Raw genomic sequence first — 18,626 nt, forward strand, 5'->3', positions numbered from 1 at the left:
CGTGTGGTAACCAGCCCACAGTGTTTTATTCTCTGGTACGAGTCACATCTCTCTGGAGTTCACAGTCTTTTATCTGTCTGTTTGAATTAAAACTTTTATGCACTATGGAGCGCCCCCTCTTCTTTTGTCTTTTTTGTTATATATATATATATATATATATATATATTTAAAGTGTCTGCAATTTCAGGTCTCATGGTCCTATTTTGTTCCATTTAGTTAGAAAGTTATTTGTGGAAAATGTTTCTTTGATTGCTTTATGTTTAAGGTGTGCTCACGTGCATTTGGTTTCTCTCTTTTCACAGATTTGAAGTTATCAGTATGACAGTCTAAGATTACTACAGCAGGTTATCATCATCATTATCAGTAGAAGTGTAACTGACATAATGGCAAATAGTGCATCACCTTCAACAAGAAGCAAGTGTAAGGTGTACCTCATCAGAACTACTAAAGAAGCATTGTTCGGATCAAAGTTATCATCAACAGGTGATGTCCTTGGGCTATACCTCCACAATGTAGTATCTACAGTACAAAGACAATGCATGTTGCTGCTGCTGCCACGATTGATGCAGTGAAGGTGTTGTGGGACAAGGCACATATTCCAATGAGGCCAATACAAGATGACATTCAGCAGCTAGAGGCATTGGTTAATAAATGGGAAGGATTCAAGAAGAATAAAGGAAGGCGAACGGGTACACAAGTTATGAAGGAAAATACATTTAAAGAAACATTAAATGACCTCTTTGATATTGCTCACCAAGAAGACAAGGTGCAGTGCTACTGGCCAAACCATCCAAGATTTTAATGTCAACAGATCTTCCATGCAACGTTTACACCAACAACATTCAATGAGCAAAAGAACTGAAAGACTGTTTTACATCTAATTAACTCCTCAACCTTCAATGGGATGGAAAATTAATGCAAGATCTTAAAGGAGATCAAAAGGTTGACAGATTGCCAATAATAATTTCTGGGTGTAGTACAGATCTGTTGATAGGAATCCCAAAACTGCCTTATGGAACTGGTAAGGCAATAGCAGATGCTTTGTTGGATGCAGTCAATTCTTGGGGAATCAAGGATGATATAAAGCAATCAGCTCTGACACTCCAGCAAGCAATACTGGCCAGAAGCTAGTGTGCTGTTCAAAACACAGCTCAAACAATATATTTTGTATCTACCATGTCTTCATCACATTCATGAAATTATGCTGGAAGAAGCATTCCACGTCACAATGGGTACATCAAGGGGCCCTGAAATCTTGCTCTTCAAATTATTTAAATCATTCTGGGTGAACAGAGAAACAAGTAGCTACATTTGTGGAACTGCCGATGAAGTCACAACGACAGCGTTGGAACATGCTAAGAACGCTCTAATTACTTTTGCTTTGGAACAACTTCAGGAGACACATCCATGTGGTAACTACAGGGAACTTCTTGAATTTACAATTATCTTTCTGGGAACAATTCCACAGCATGGTGTGCGCTTCTCAAAACCAGGTGCAGTACATTGAGCAAGGCTGATTTTATGTTATTTTGTTCAATATTTTATTGTAAGACTGCACAGAACAATTAATAACAGTCAATTAACAATGTAGAGTAACAAACATAACTTGAGATACACAAATTCATGATCCAAAGAAAATATGGCAAAACTACTACAGTGCTTCGAATGTAGTGGGGTGTACTGTATATCAATAGCCAGAGAATCAATCGGAAACGAGAGTCACAAAAAATAAATTAACTAAAAGGAGGAAGTACTGTACCAGAGAACAAAATGTCTTCCTTATACCAGGTTGTCAAACATATTGCAGATCGTAGCGTATCCTTAACTGGAGGGGGAAGAGTATGAACATATGGAACTGGAAGCCAGGTGGAGAAAAAAAAAATCTGCTACCTTATTTTTGTTAAGTGACATTTCCAGCTAGTCCATATGGAACAAATAGGACCAGGTTTAATAGTGGGATAAGATGTTTTTTTTGGCGGCAGCTGCAATTTTTGCCAACAACTGGCATATACCCTTAGTAAGGTGGGGCAAACTAAGTGAGGAAAGAATATCCCACAAAGGCCACTCAGGCGTCAGTTTAAGGTAACCCCTAGTGTGGTTCGAATATAAATGTGGACTAAGGACCAACATTTCTGTACTTCTTCACAAAACCACATGCAATGCATCAGCTCAGGCATGTCAAACTCAAAATCCCAACTGGGACGAATAATCAAGGTCTAAAAAGTCTTATATGCAATTTTGAAAGGTTTATTAGAAAAACCAACAATAAAATATAATCAAAGAGGTCAAGTATCGAGAAGAAAACAACTTTAATAGTGTGAGCTGGGAGCAGGAGCGGTTCTTTGCGCTGTAGCAGTCACCCCGCAGGCGCCCGCCGCCCACCCACATCCCGCATATCTCATTCTCCGGCTGCAGCAGGCGCCGTGAGCTGTGTGGGTGCCTGCTGCAGCCGACACCATTCTCAGACGCTAGAGGTCATAATTGACCTCTAATGCCTGTGCGGCGCTATGGGACAGACGTCATGACGTCTCTCTCCCATAGATCCAAGGAGCGGGCGGATAGAGACAGAGGGCAGCAGCAATCGGGAAGCAGGAGCGGGGCTGGTGACTATTATGTGTTTGTTTTTATGTGTGTAAGCGGCTCTACCAGGGGGCATATCTACTGGGGGCACATCTACAGGGGGCACATCTGCTGGGGGCACAACTGATGGGGGCATATCTACTTGGGGCACATCTACAGGGGGCACATCTACAGGGGGCACATCTACAGGGGGCACGTCTGCTGGGGGCACATCTGGGGTCACATCTGCTGGGGGCACATCTACAGCGGGCACATCTGCTGGGGGCACAACTGCTGGGGGCATATCTACAGGGGGCACAACTGCTGGGGGCATATCTACAGGGGGCACATCTGCTGGGGGAAAATCTACGGGAGGCACACGGTACTATTCTGTGGTCACACCCCTTTCCTATGACGCCACGCCCCTAATTTTTGGTGCATGCCTTCGGTGCGTACTAACCTTGTTATGCCTGGTGAAGGGGAAGGGGGGGGGTTTGGTGCCAAAGGAAACTTTTTTGCCTGGTGAGGGTGGGGTGGGGGTTTGGGGTGCCAAAGGAAATGTTTGCCTGGGTGCCACAAGGTATTCAACACCCCTGCCTGGGAGCTGTGTTATTCCCCCTCATATACAGTATCACTGTGCTGTCCTCTCATCCATAATACATATCAGTATAAGCTAGTCAAATATATCACTTCCACTTGCCTCTGTGCCTCCTGGGTCTATTCAGCCTACAACCACTGTGCCAGACCTCTCCAATTTACCTTCTTTGTTGAGAGTCATTTTCCTATCCAGATTCCAGAAGACTCCACCTGGGTACACAGGGCAGTTGGACACACACACCTACAGAGCGCGACAGCTTCAGAGATGCTGCATAACCAGCGATGGTGGCTGCCGAACATAAATTATGTGGATAAACAGAAGTAAATCCTGCCCCTCACCACACAATTGAACCTACGGATGACATATAAACACAATTTACCTAATTTAATATTTCTTTATAATTTTCTTAATAAAAAACTTTTGACCTAAGGGTGCTGGGAAAAAAATTCTGATACTCTTGGGCGCCGTGTTTCAAAAAAGTTTGGGAACCACTGCTATAGACCAACTATAGTGATAAATATTAACACCGTATGCCATACAGTATCCAGTTTATAAAAAGACCAATGTTTACATTATTGTCCAGGGTCGGTGCTAAGTTCTTCTACCGCTCCCCCAGACTCCCACACTTTCTGTAATGTTTGCAGAGTGGGAGGTTGTAGACTGCATTTGGAAACACCCTTCTAGAAATCGGGTGTAGTATGATTTGCCGGCAGTCGGGGTCCCGACGACCAGCATACCAGCGCTGGAATCCCGGCCGCCAGCATACCGACAGCTGGGCGAGCGCAAATGAGCCCCTTGCTGGCTCGCGCACGGTGGCGCGCCACGCTATCTATTCTCCCTCCAGGGGGGTTGTGGACCCCCCAAGAGGGAGAAAAGATGTCGGTATGCCGGCAGTCAGGATTCCGGCGCCGGTATGGTGGTCGCCGGGAGCCCGGCCGCCGACAATCTGAAGACCACTCCTAGAAATCCTATGCTTGCCACTGACTGCACTCACAAAACAAATCTTTAACGTGAGTTATAATGTTGTAATGAGCTTTAGAGCAATCCTAGTGCAGCAATTCTAGAACTATGACTCACAGACAACATAAGCATGAGTGCTGTGCTCTCAGTTCTCTGTAGTATTATGGGTTAACGCTGTATTGTATTTGTGCAATGTAGCAAATCCTGTTTTGCTTGTCTACAATTTGTACATAGAGGGTAATTCAGAGTTGATCGCAGTAGCAAATTTGTTAGCAGTTGGCCAAAACTATGGGGGTCATTCCGAGTTGTTCGCTCGCTAGCTGCTTTTAGCAGCATTGCACACGCTAGGCCGCCGCCCTCTGGGAGTGTATCTTAGTTTAGCAGAATAGCAAACGAAAGATTAGCAGAATTGCGAATAGAAAATTCTTAGCAGTTTCTGAGTAGCTCCAGTCCTACTCACAGAGTGCGATCAGCTCAGGCCGTTTCGTTCCTGGTTTGACGTCACAAACACGCCCTGCGTTCGGCCAGCCACTCCCCCGTTTATGCAGACACTCCCGCATTTTTTCTGGCACGCCTGCGTTTTTCCGCACACTCCCAGAAAACGGCCAGTTTCCGCCCAGAAACACCCACTTCCTGTCAATCACACTCCGATCACTTCAACTATGAAAATCTACTAAGTTTTGTGCTAAAATACTTACCGCATGCGCACTGCGTACCATGCGCATTTTTGCCTTAATCGCTCCGTTGCGAAAATCGTCAACGAGCGAACAACACGGAATGACCCCCTATGTGCACTGCAGGGGGAGCAGATATAACATTTGCAGAGAGAGTTATGGGCCCTACACACTGTGCGATAATACTGAAAGATATGAACGATCTTGTTCATTAATGAACGAGAACTCGTTCATATCTTTCAGTGTGGAGGCACCAGCGATGAACGATGCGCGGCCCCACGCTCGTTCATCGCTGGTGCCCCGTCGCTTGTGCATGCAGGCCAATATGGACAACCTCATGATTTTGCCCAACTGCTAACAAATTTGCTACTGCGATCAACTCTGAATTACCCCCATAGTTTCTAAGTTGCATTACCTATATGCATACTACTTGCCTACTTTTGAAAAAGCATTTCAGGGAGATTGTGAAAGTAACACCTATCAGCGCGGATGTGTACTGCTACATCTGAGAGACGTGTCATGAAAATGACTTACATCTAAATGTAAATGAGCCCCAAAGTTAGTAAGATATACTAGTTGAAGGAAATTTTTTTATATTTTGTAGAATTTGATTGTGTATTGTGTTTTACAAGAGGTTCCATATACTGTAAGTTACCATGGGAAACCTTATTTAAAATGCATGTAGCCATAGGGATCATTATGGCTTATAACCAACACAGGGAAACGGCACGGATGATCCCATTTGAATGTATATATCTCTAATTTCTTCCCCCCCCCCCCCCCAAGAATGAAGCTAAATAATGGGGGTAAGGTGTAATCAGGGAGATTGCCGGACTATTCAGGGAGTCAGGGAGATTGCTGCTATTCCAGGGAATCTCCTGCAGAATAAGGGAGGGTAGACAACTATGCTTGTAAGTACTGTAATAATTATAAGAAAAAAAAATAAGATTTTAAACCTACCGGTAAATCTTTTTCTACTAGTCCGTAGAGGATGCTGGGGACTCCGTAAGGACCATGGGGTAAAGACGTGATCCGCAGGATATATGGGCACTCTAAAGAACTTTTAGTATGGGTGTGCACTGGCTCCTCCCTCTATGCCCCTCCTCCAGACCTCAGTTAGAGAAACTGTGCCCAGAGGAGATGGACACTATGAGGAAAGGATTTTGTAAATCTAAGGGCAAGATTCATACCAGCCCACACCAATCATACCATATAACTTAGAATATACGCAACCAGTTAACAGTAGGAACGAAAAAACAGTATCAGTCAAAGACCGATTCCAACTGTAACATAACCCTTATGTAAGCAACAACTATATACAAGTCTTGCAGATTTAGTCCGCACTGGGACGGGTACCCAGCATCCTCTACGGACTAGGAGAAAATAGGATTTTACTTACTGGTAAATCTATTTCTCGTAGTCCGTAGAGGATGCTGGGGACTCCGTAAGGACCATGGGGAATAGACGGGCTCCGCAGGAGATAGGGCACTTTAAGAAAGCTTTGGATTCTGGGTGTGCACTGGCTCCTCCCTCTATGTCCCTCCTCCAGACCTCAGTTAGAGAAACTGTGCCCAGAGGATATGAACAGTACGAGGAAAGGATTTATGTAACCTAAGGGCGAGATTCATACCAGCCACATCAATCACACCGTATAACTTGTGATAAACTACCCAGTTAACTGTATGAACAAGTAACATAGCCTCGGTTCAAGACCGACCAACTATAACATAACCCTTATGTAAGCAATAACTATATACAAGTCTTGCAGAAGGAGTCCGCACTTGGGACGGGCGCCCAGCATCCTCTACGGACTACGAGAAATAGATTTACCGGTAAGTAAAATCCTATTTTCTCTAACGTCCTAGAGGATGCTGGGGACTCCGTAAGGACCATGGGGATTATACCAAAGCTCCCAAACGGGCGGGAGAGTGCGGATGACTCTGCAGCACCGATTGAGCAAACAGGAGGTCTTCCTCAGCCAGGGTATCAAACTTATAGAACTTTGCAAAGGTGTTTGACCCCGACCAAGTAGCAGCTCGGCACAGTTGTAGTGCCGAGACCCCTCGGGCAGCCGCCCAAGAAGAGCCCACCTTCCTAGTGGAATGTGCCTTAACCGATTTAGGCAATAGTAATCCTGCCGTAGAATGCGCCTGCTGAATCGTGTTACAGATCCAGCGAGCAATTGTCTGCTTTGAAGCAGGAGCGCCAACCTTGTTGGCCGCATACAGAACAAACAGAGTTTCAGTCTTCCTGATCCTAGCTGTTCTGGTCACGTAAATCTTCAAAGCCCCGACCACATCCAGGGACTCGGAGTCCTCCAAGTCCCGTGTAGCCACAGGCACGACAATAGGTTGGTTCATATGAAAAGATGAGACCACCTTGGGCAGAAATTGAGGACGAGTCCTCAACTCTGCCCTATCCACGTGAAAAATCAGGTATGGGCTTTTATATGATAAAGCCGCTAATTCCGAAACACGCCTTGCAGAAGCTAACGCCAACAACATGACCACTTTCCAAGTGAGGTATTTCAACTCCACTGTTTTGAGTGGTTCAAACCAAGGTGACTTGAGGAAACTTAATACCACGTTAAGATCCCAAGGCGCCACCGGAGGTACAAAGGGAGGCTGAATATGCAGCACTCCCTTCACAAAAGTCTGTACTTCAGGAAGAGAAGCCAATTCTTTTTGAAAGAAAATGGATAAGGCCGAAATTTGGACCTTTATGGACCCTAATTTTAGGCCCAAATTCACTCCCGTTTGAAGGAAGTGAAGCAGACGGCCCAAATGGAACTCCTGCGTAGGAGCAGCTCTGGCCTCACACCAAGAAACATATTTCCGCCATATACGGTGATAATGTTTCGATGTCACATCCTTCCTAGCCTTGATCAGGGTAGGAATGACCTCCTCCGGAATCCCTTTTTCAGCTAGGATCTGGCGTTCAACCGCCATGCCGTCAAACGCAGCCGCGGTAAATCTTGTAACAGACAGGGCCCCTGCTGCAGCAGGTCCTGCCTTAGAGGAAGAGGCCACGGATCTTCTGTGAGCAACTCTTGCAGATCCGGATACCAAGTCCTCCTTGGCCAATCTGGAACAATGAGGATTGTTCTGACCCTTCTTAGTCTTATTAATCTCAACACCTTGGGTATGAGAGGCAGAGGAGGAAACACATAGACCGATCTGAACACCCATGGTGTCACCAGAGCGTCTACCGCTACCGCCTGAGGGTCTCTTGACCTGGTGCAATACCTCTTTAGCTTTTTGTTGAGACGGGACGCCATCATGTCTATTTGAGGCAGTCCCCACCGATCCACGATCTGTGTGAAGACTTCTTGATGAAGTTCCCACTCTCCCGGATGCAGGTCGTGCCTGCTGAGGAAGTCCGCCTCCCAGTTGTCCACCCCCGGGATGAACACTGCTGATAGTGCGCTTACATGGCCTTCCGCCCAGTGCAGAATCCTGGTCGCCTCTGCCATGGCCACTCTGCTCCTTGTGCCGCCTTGGCGGTTTACATGAGCCACTGCCGTGATATTGTCCGACTGAATCAGAACCGGTTTGTTCTGAAGCCACTCCTCCACCTGGCGTAGGGCGTTGTAAATGGCCCATAACTCCAGGACATTGATGTGGAGACAAGTCTCTAGGCTTGACCAGAGACCTTGGAAATTTCTTCCCAGTGCGACAGCCCCCCAACCTCGGAGGCTCGCATCCGTGGTCACCAGGATCCAGTCCTGAATGCCGAACCTGCGACCCTCTAGGACAGGCATTCCCAACCACGGTCCTCAAGGCACACCAACAGTGCAGGTTTTAGTGATATCCAGGCTGCAGCACAGATGGTTAAATCAAAATAACTGAGCAACTAGTTAAGTCACCTGTGCTGAAGCCTGGATATCACTAAAACCTGCACTGTTAGTGTGCCTTGAGGACCGTGGTTGGGAATGCCTGCTCTAGGAGGTGAGCACTGTGCAGCCACCACAGGAGAGATACCCTGGCCCTGGGAGACAGGGTGATCCGTTTCTGCATCTGTAGATGGGACCCGGCCCATTTGTCCAATAGGTCCCATTGGAAAGTCCTCGCATGGAACCTGCCGAAGGGGATGGCCACCATCTTCCCCAGAACCTTTGTGCAATGATGCACCGAAACCTTTTTTGGCTTTAAAAGGTTCCTGACCAGGGCTATGAGCTCCTGAGCCTTCTCCACCGGAAGAAAAACTCTTTTTTGGTCTGTGTCTAGAATCAGGTCCAAAAAGGTCAGATGCGTTGCAGGTACTAGCTGGGATTTCGGTAAATTGAGAATCCAGCCGTGCATCTGCAACGTCTTCACGGACAGAGACATGCTGTCCAGCAACTTCTCCCGAGATCTCGCCTTTATAAGGAGATCGTCCAAGTACGGGATAATTGTGACTGCCTGCTTGCGCAGGAGCACCATCATTTCCGCCATTACCTTGGTGAAAATTCTCGGGGCCGTGGAAAGACCAAACGGCAACGTCTGAAATTGGTAGTGACAATCCTGTACTGCAAATCTCAGAAACGCCTGGTGAGGAGGGAAAATCGGAACATGAAGGTACGCATCCTTTATGTCCAGGGACACCATCCAATCCCCTCCCTCCAGGCTGGCGATGACCATTCTGAGCGATTCCATTTTGAACTTGAACCTCTTCAAGTACAGGTTCAGGGATTTTAGATTTAGAATGGGTCTGACCGAACCGTCTGGTTTCGGTACCACAAACAGGGATGAATAATAACCCTCTCCTTGCTGGAGATGAGGAACCTTGATTATCACCCGTTGAATGTACAAATTGTGAATTGCCGCTAACACTAGCTCCCTCTCTGACGGGGAAGCCGGCAGAGCCGATTTGAAAAACCGGCGAGGGGGCATGTCTTCGAATTCCAGTCTGTATCTCTGGGAAACAATCTCTATTGCCCAGGGATCCACCCGTGATTGAACCCAGACGTGGCTGAAAAGACGAAGACGTGCCCCCACTTGATCTGACCCCCCCCCCCCCCCCCCCCCCCCGGAAAGCCCCAGCGTCATGCTGTGGACTTTGCGGAAGTAGGGGAGGACTTCTGCTCCTGGGAACTAGCTGAGTGCAGCTTTTTACTCTTGCCTTTACCTCTGGCAACGAAGGACGATCCTCGTACCTTCTTGTTTTTATTGGAACGAAAGGACTGCATGTGATAATGTGGTACCTTCTTAGAATGCTGCGGGGGGAACATAAGGTAAAAAATTTGATTTACCAGCCGTAGCAGTAGAGACTAGGTCCGAGAGGCCTTCTCCAAACAACTCCTCCCCCTTGTAAGGCAATGACTCCATATGCCGCTTTGAGTCGGCGTCTCCCGTCCACTGTCGGGTCCACAAGAGCCACCTAGCAGAAATAGACATAGCGTTTATTCTAGAGCTTAGTAAACAAATGTCTCTCTGAGCATCCATCATATACAAGGCAGCATCTCTGATATGCTCCATGGTCATTAGAATGGTATCCCTACCTAAGGTGTCCATCTCCGTAGATAAGGAGTCTGCCCATGCCACGACAGCACTACAAACCCAGGCCGACGCCATGGCCGGCCTAACTATAGTTCCTGAATGTGTGTAAATGTGCTTCATGGTAATTTCCTGCTTGCGATCAGCAGGATCCTTGAGGGAAGCAGTATCCGGAGAAGGCAGTGCCACCTTCTTGGATAAGCGTGTCAGCGCCTTGTCTACTTTAGGCGCAGATTCCCATCGTATCCGATCCTTCTGTGGAAAAGGATACGCCATGAGAATCCTTTTGGGAACATGGAGTCTCCTATCCGGAGATTCCCAAGCCTTTTCGCATAATTCGCTTAGCTCAAATGAGGACGGAAACGTGACCTCAGGCTTTTTCCCTTTATACATGTGAACCCTCGTGTCAGGGATAGGGGGTTCCTCCGTGATATGCAAAACCTCTTTTATGGCAATAATCATGTACCTAATACCTTTTGCCACCTTCGGCTGTAATTTTGCATCCTCATAGTCGACACTAGAGTCTGTATCTGTGTCAGCGACCTGGGATATGGGGTGCTTTTGAGACCCTGAAGGTCCTGGCACCACAGGGACAGGCACGGACTGGCTACCTGACTGATCCCTAGCTTCAGCTTTGTCTAATCTTTTATGCAGGAGATTTACATTTGCATTCAAGACATTCAGCATATCCACCCAGTCCGGTGTCGGCGTTGCCGACGGCGACCTGACATTCAAGCACTCCCCCTCCACATTAAGCGAGCCTTCCTCATCAAATATGTCGACACACACGTACCGACACACTGCACACACCCAGGGAAACTTTTTCTGAAGACAGTATCCCCTGAAAAGCCCTTTGGAGAGACAGAGAGAGAATATGCCAGCACACACCCCAGCGCAACAACCTGGAGACCAACACAGAATGGTTTTCCCCAGCAGCGCTGTATTATACTTTATCCGCCAATTATGTGCCCCCCCCCCCCCCCTCTCTTTTTAAACTCCCTTCACCGTGTGTAAGCAGGGGAGAGTCCGGGGAGCTTCCTCTCAGCGTTCTGTGGAGAGAGAAATGGTGCTGGTGAGTGCTGAGGGAGAAGCCCCGCCCCCTCGGCGGGGGGCTTCTGTCCCGCCCAAAATCGTGTAAAATGGCGGGGGCTCAATTATATCCATGTACAGTGCCCAGCTGTACATGTATATACCTATTTACCATCTAAGAGGTGTTATTATTGCTGCCCAGGGCGCCCCCCCACCCTGCGCCCTGCACCCATACAGTGACCGGAGTGTGTGAGGTGATGTGGAGCAATGACGCACAGCTGCAGTGCTGTGCGTTACCTCTGTGAAGCTGAAGGCTTCTGCCGCCTGAGACGTCTTCTTGCTTCTGTTCTTCTGGCTTTGTGAGGAGAACGGCAGCGTGGCTCCGGGGGTGGACGCCCAGGACGAACCTGTGTTCACCCCCTCTGAAGCTAATGGTGTCCAGTAGCCGAGGAAGCAGATCCTATCAGTTAAGTAGGTCTGTCCCTCTCTCCTCAGTCCCTCGATGCAGGGAGCCTGTTGCCAGCAGTGCTCCCTGTGAAAAAAGTAAAAATCCAAACAAAAATTCCTTCTGTAGCAAAGAACTCAAGAGAGCTCCCTGCAGTGCGCCCTTCATCCTCTGGGCACAGTGTAAAACTGAGGTCTGGAGGAGGGACATAGAGGGAGGAGCCAGTGCACACCCAGAATCCAAAGCTTTCTTAAAGTGCCCTATCTCCTGCGGAGCCTGTCTATTCCCCATGGTCCTTACGGAGTCCCCAGCATCCTCTAGGACGTTAGAGAAAAAGATTTACCGGTAGGTTTAAAATCTTATTTTCTCTTACGTCCTAGAGGATGCTGGGGACTCCGTAAGGACCATGGGGTTTATACCAAAGCGGGAGAGTGCGGATGACTCTGCAGCACCGATTGAGCAAACGCGAGGTCCTCATCAGCCAGTATATCAAACTTGTAGAATTTAGCAAAAGTGTTTGAACCCGACCAAGTAGCTTCTCGGCACAACTGTAATGCCTAGACGCCTCGGGCAGTCGCCCAAGAAGAGCCCACCTTCCTAGTGGAATGGGCCTTTACCGAATTCGGTACCGGCAATCCAGCCGTAGAATGAGCCTGCTGAATCGTGTTACAGATCCAGCGAGCAATAGTCTGTTTAGAAGCAGGCGCGCCAATCTTGTTAGCTGCATACAGGACAAACAGAGCCTCTGTTTTCCTAACCCTAGCCGTCCTGGCTACGTAAATTTTTAAGGCCAGGGACTTGGAGTCCTCCAAGTCACCCGTAGCGACAAGCACCACAATAGGTTGGTTCATATGAAAAGAAGAGACCATTTTAGGCAGAAATTGAGGACGAGTCCTCAACTCTGCTCTATCCACATGAAAAATCAAGTAGGGACTCTTGTGAGACAAGGCCGCCAACTCTAACATCTGCCGTGCAGATGCCAAAGCTAATAACATAACAACCTTCCAGGTGAGAAATTTTAATTCCACCGTCTGAAGAGGTTCAAACCAGTGTGATTTAAGGAACTGTAACACCACGTTAAGGTCCCATGGTGCCACTGGTGGCACAAAAGGAGGATGGATGTGCAGCACTCCTTTTATGAAAGTTTGGACTTCTGGGAGAGAAGCCAACTCCTTTTTAAAAAATATAGATAGGGCCGAAATCTGTACCTTAATGGAGCCTAATTTTAGGCACATATCCACTCCCGTCTGTAGGAAGTGGAGAAAACGGCCCAGATGGAAATCTTCCGTAGGAGCATTCTTGGTTTCACACCAAGATACATACTTCCTCCAGATACGGTGATAATGCTTCGCCATTACTTCCTTCCTAGCCTTTATCAGAGTAGGGATAACTGCCTCCGGAATACCTCTCTCTGCTAGGATTCGGTGTTCAACCGCCATGCCGTCAAACGCAACCGCGGTAAGTCTTGGAACATGAAAGGCCCCTGCTGTAACAAGTCTTCCCTGAGAGGAAGAGGCCACGGAACTTCTGTGAGCATTTCCTGAAGATCCGAAAACTAGGCCCTTCGAGGCCAATCTGGTACCACGAGTATTGTTTGCACTCTGTTTCGTCTTATGATTCTCAACACTTTTGAGATGAGAGGTAGAGGAGGGAACACATAGACCGACTGAAACACCCATGGTGTCACTAGGGCGTCTACCGCTACTGCCTGATGGTCCCTTGACCTGGCACAATACCTCCAAAGCTTTTTGTTGAGGCGTGACGCCATCATGTCTATTTGAGGAAGTCCCCAAAGACTTGCTATCTCTGCAAAGACCTCTTGATGAAGTCCCCACTCTCCTGGATGGAGATCGTGTCTGCTGAGGAAGTCTGCTTCCCAGTTGTCCACTCCCGGTATGAAGACTGCTGACAGAACAGTTGCGTGATTTTCTGCCCAGCGCAGAATTCTGGTGGCTTCCGCCATTGCCACTCTGCTTCTTGTCCCGCCTTGGCAGTTTACATGAGCCACTGCTGTGACGTTGTCTGATTGAATCAGAACCGGTAGGTCGCGAAGAAGATACTCCGCTTGTCGTAGGCCGTTGTATATGGCCCTCAATTCCAGTACGTTGATGTGTAGACAAGCCTCCTGGCTTGACCATATCCCCTGAAAATGTCTTCCTTTTGTGACTGCTCCCCATCCTCGGAGGCTCGCGTCCGTGGTCACCAGAACCCAGTCTTGAATGCCGAACCTGCGACCCTCTAGAAGGTGAGCACTCTGCAACCACCAGAGGAGAGACACCCTGGCCCTGGGGGACAGGCTTATCTTTTGATGAAGGTGTAGATTGGACACCAACCATTTGTCGAGAAGGTCCCACTGAAACGTCCTCGCATGGAACCTGCCGAAGGGGATGGCCTCGTAGGCTGCCACCATTTTTCCCAGAACTCGAGTGCATTGATGAACAGACACTCTTTTTGGTTTTAGCAGGTCCCTGACCATGTTCTGGATGTCCTGGGCTTTTTCTATTGGTAGAAAAACCCTCTTCTGGTCCGTGTCCAGAATCATGCCTAGGAATGATAGTCGAGTCGTTGGAAGCAACTGAGACTTTGGCAGATTGAGAATCCAACCGTGTTGATGTAACACTCTCAGGGAGAGTGACACGCTTTTCAGCAATTGATCCCTTGATCTTGCCTTTATCCGGAGATCGTCCAAGTACGGGATAATTGTGACACCCTGCTTGCGCAAGAGCACCATCATTTCCGCCATTACCTTGGTGAAAATCCTTGGGGTGGTGGAAAGCCCAAACGGCAACGTCTGAAACTGGTAATGACAGTCCTGTACCGCGAAACGCAGGTATTCTTGATGAAGAGGAAATATGGGGACATGAAGGTAGGCATCCTTCACGTCCAGCGACACCATAAAATCCCCTGCTTCCAAACCGGAGTGATTCCATCTTGAATTTGAACTTTTTCAAGTATAGGTTTAGGGATTTTAGATTCAATATTGGTCTGACCGAACCATCCGGCTTCGGGACCACAAACAGTGTTGAATAGTACCCTTTTCCCTGTTGGCCTGGGGAACCTTGACAATCACTAGCTGTTGACATAGCTTTTGAATTGCATCTAATACCACTCCCCTCTCCGGGGAAGAGGTTGGCAAGGTCGACTTGAGAAATCGGCGAGGGGGCACCTCTTCGAACTCCAGTTTGTAACCTTGGGATACAATTTCCAACGCCCAAGGATCCACGCCTGATAGGACCCAGACCTGGCTGAAGAGTCGAAGACGTGCCCCCACCGGTGCGGACTCCCTCTGTGGAGCCCCAGCATCATGCGGTGGATCTAGCAGAAGCCGGGGAGTACTTCTGCTCCTGGGAACTAGCTGAAGCAGGTGTTCTCTTACCTCTACCCTTACCTCTGGCGAGGAAAGAGGAGCCCCGACCTCTTCTGAACTTATGCGACCGAAAGGGGTTTTCTTTTGCTGTGGGGGAACAAAAGGCAAAAATGTAAATTTACCCGCTGTAGCTGTGGAAATCAGGTCCGCGAGACCATCCCCAAACAAAACTTCACCCTTGTAAGGTAAAACCTCCATATGCTTTTTTGAGTCAGCATCACCCGACCATTGGCGGGTCCACAGAGCTCATCTTGCTGAAACTGCCATGGCATTGGCTCTGGAACCAAGCAGCCCCACGTCTCTGTGAGCGTCTCTCATATACAAGACTGCGTCCTTAATGTGACCTAAAGTCAGGACAATGGTATCCTTGTCCAGGGTATCCATGTCAGCCAACAAGATATCTGTCCATGCTGCAACAGCGCTACAGACCCATGCCGATGCTATTGCCGGTCTGAGTAAAGCCCCCGTATGTGCATAAATAGACTTTAAGGTAGTCTCCTGTCTACGATCCGCAGGATCCTTAAGGGCCGCGGTGTCTGGGGACGGTAGCGCCACCTTCTTGGACAGACGCGTTAATGCCTTGTCCACCCTGGGCGAGGATTCCCAAACTACCCTCGTTCAGTTCATGAGATGGAGGAAACGTTACTTCAGGTTTCTTCCCCTTAAACATGTGTACCCTCGTGTCAGGAACAGAGGGGTCATCTGTGATATGCAAAACATCTTTTATTGCCATAATCATATAATGAATACTTTTGGTCACCTTAGGTTGCAACCTTGCCTCATCATAGTCGACACTGGAGTCAGAATCCGTGTCGGTATCAGTGTCTACTATTTGTGATAAGGGACGCTTTTGAGACTCTGATGGGCCCTGTGACCCAGTCAAATCCGCGGATTGACTCCCTGCTGTTTCCTTGGACTCAGCTTTGTCCATTCTCTTATGTAATAAGGTCACATTAGCATTTAATAAGAATTTACTTACCGATAATTCTATTTCTCGTAGTCCGTAGTGGATGCTGGGAACTCCGTAAGGACCATGGGGAATAGCGGCTCCGCAGGAGACTGGGCACAAAAGTAAAGCTTTAGGACTACCTGGTGTGCACTGGCTCCTCCCCCTATGACCCTCCTCCAAGCCTCAGTTAGGATACTGTGCCCGGATGAGCGTACACAATAAGGAAGGATTTTGAATCCCGGGTAAGACTCATACCACCCACACCAATCACACCGTACAACCTGTGATCTGAACCCAGTTAACAGCATGATAACAGAGGAGCCTCTGAAAAGATGGCTCACAACAATAATAACCCGATTTTTGTAACAATAACTATGTACAAGTATTGCAGACAATCCGCACTTGGGATGGGCGCCCAGCATCCACTACGGACTACGAGAAATAGAATTATCGGTAAGTAAATTCTTATTTTCTCTGACGTCCTAGTGGATGCTGGGAACTCCGTAAGGACCATGGGGATTATACCAAAGCTCCCAAACGGGCGGGAGAGTGCGGATGACTCTGCAGCACCGAATGAGAGAACTCCAGGTCCTCCTCAGCCAGGGTATCAAATTTGTAGAATTTTGCAAACGTGTTTGCCCCTGACCAAGTAGCTGCTCGGCAAAGTTGTAAAGCCGAGACCCCTCGGGCAGCCGCCCAAGATGAGCCCACCTTCCTTGTGGAATGGGCTTTTACAGATTTTGGCTGTGGCAGGCCTGCCACAGAATGTGCAAGCTGAATTGTACTACAAATCCAACGAGCAATAGTCTGCTTAGAAGCAGGAGCACCCAGCTTGTTGGGTGCATACAGGATAAACAGCGAGTCAGATTTTCTGACTCCAGCCGTCCTGGAAACATATATTTTCAGGGCCCTGACTACGTCCAGCAACTTGGAGTCCTCCAAGTCCCTAGTAGCCGCAGGTACCACAATAGGCTGGTTCAAGTGAAACGCTGAAACCACCTTAGGGAGAAATTGAGGACGAGTCCTCAATTCTGCCCTGTCCGTATGAAAAATTAGGTAAGGGCTTTTATAGGATAAAGCCGCCAATTCTGAGACACGCCTGGCTGAAGCCAGGGCCAACAGCATTACCACTTTCCATGTGAGATATTTTAAGTCCACAGTGGTGAGTGGTTCAAACCAATGTGATTTTAGGAACCCCAAAACTACATTGAGATCCCAAGGTGCCACTGGAGGCACAAAAGGAGGCTGTATATGCAGTACCCCCTTGACAAACGTCTGAACTTCAGGAACTGAAGCCAGTTCTTTCTGGAAGAAAATCGACAGGGCCGAAATTTGAACCTTAATGGACCCTAATTTTAGGCCCATAGACAGTCCTGTTTGCAGGAAATGCAGGAAACGACCCAGTTGAAATTCCTCTGTAGGGGCCTTCCTGGCCTCGCACCATGCAACATATTTACGCCAAATACGGTGATAATGCTGTACGGTTACATCCTTCCTGGCTTTGATCAGGGTAGGGATGACTTCATCCGGAATGCCTTTTTCCTTCAGGATCCGGCGTTCAACCGCCATGCCGTCAAACGCAGCCGCGGTAAGTCTTGGAACAGACAGGGTCCCTGCTGGAGCAGGTCCCTTCTTAGAGGTAGAGGCCACGGGTCCTCTGTGAGCATCTCTTGAAGTTCCGGGTACCAAGTCCTTCTTGGCCAATCCGGAGCCACGAATATAGTCCTTACTCCTCTCCTTCTTATGATTCTCAGTACCTTGGGTATGAGAGGCAGAGGAGGGAACACATACACTGACTGGTACACCCACGGTGTCACCAGAGCGTCCACAGCTATTGCCTGAGGGTCCCTTGACCTGGCGCAATACCTGTCTAGTTTTTTGTTGAGGCGGGACGCCATCATGTCCACCTTTGGTTTTTCCAAACGGTTCACAATCATGTGGAAGACTTCTGGGTGAAGTCCCCACTCTCCCGGGTGGAGGTCGTGTCTGCTGAGGAAGTCTGCTTCCCAGTTGTCCACTCCCGGAATGAACACTGCTGACAGTGCTATCACATGATTTTCCGCCCAGCGAAGAATCCTTGCAGCTTCTGCCATTGCCCTCCTGCTTCTTGTGCCGCCCTGTCTGTTTACGTGGGCGACTGCCGTGATGTTGTCTGACTGGATCAGCACCGGCTGACCTTGAAGCAGAGGTCTTGCTAGGCTTAGAGCATTGTAGATGGCCCTTAGCTCCAGGATATTTATGTGAAGTGATGTCTCCAGGCTTGACCACAAGCCCTGGAAATTTCTTCCCTGTGTGACTGCTCCCCAGCCTCTCAGGCTGGCATCCGTGGTCACCAGGACCCAGTCCTGAATGCCGAATCTGCGGCCCTCTAGAAGATGAGCACTCTGCAACCACCACAGGAGAGACACCCTTGTCCTTGGTGACAAGATTATCCGCTGATGCATCTGAAGATGCGACCCGGACCATTTGTCTAGCAGATCCCACTGGAAGGTTCTTGCGTGGAATCTGCCGAATGGGATTGCTTCGTAAGATGCCACCATCTTTCCCAGGACCCTTGTGCATTGATGCACT

General features: G+C 48.4%; 1 protein-coding gene across 3 annotated transcripts in view; it reads right to left on the reverse strand.

Annotated features, from left to right (window-relative positions):
• TRAF3IP2 (TRAF3 interacting protein 2) overlaps positions 1-18,626 on the reverse strand; it is an 81,440-nt gene that overhangs the window by 49,128 nt on the left and 13,686 nt on the right. For 2 of the 3 annotated variants that reach the window (XM_063917148.1, XM_063917146.1), the window contains exon 2: positions 3,319-3,508. The exons of the other annotated variant lie outside the window; for it this stretch is intronic. In XM_063917148.1, coding sequence (XP_063773218.1) covers positions 3,319-3,337 — 19 coding nt within the window. In that variant the 5' untranslated portion in view covers positions 3,338-3,508. The remainder of the gene's footprint in view (positions 1-3,318; positions 3,509-18,626) is intronic. 3 annotated transcript variants of the gene reach the window in all.

This window comes from Pseudophryne corroboree, chromosome 4, assembly GCF_028390025.1.
Source record: "Pseudophryne corroboree isolate aPseCor3 chromosome 4, aPseCor3.hap2, whole genome shotgun sequence".
NCBI classification, from domain to species: domain Eukaryota; kingdom Metazoa; phylum Chordata; class Amphibia; order Anura; family Myobatrachidae; genus Pseudophryne; species Pseudophryne corroboree.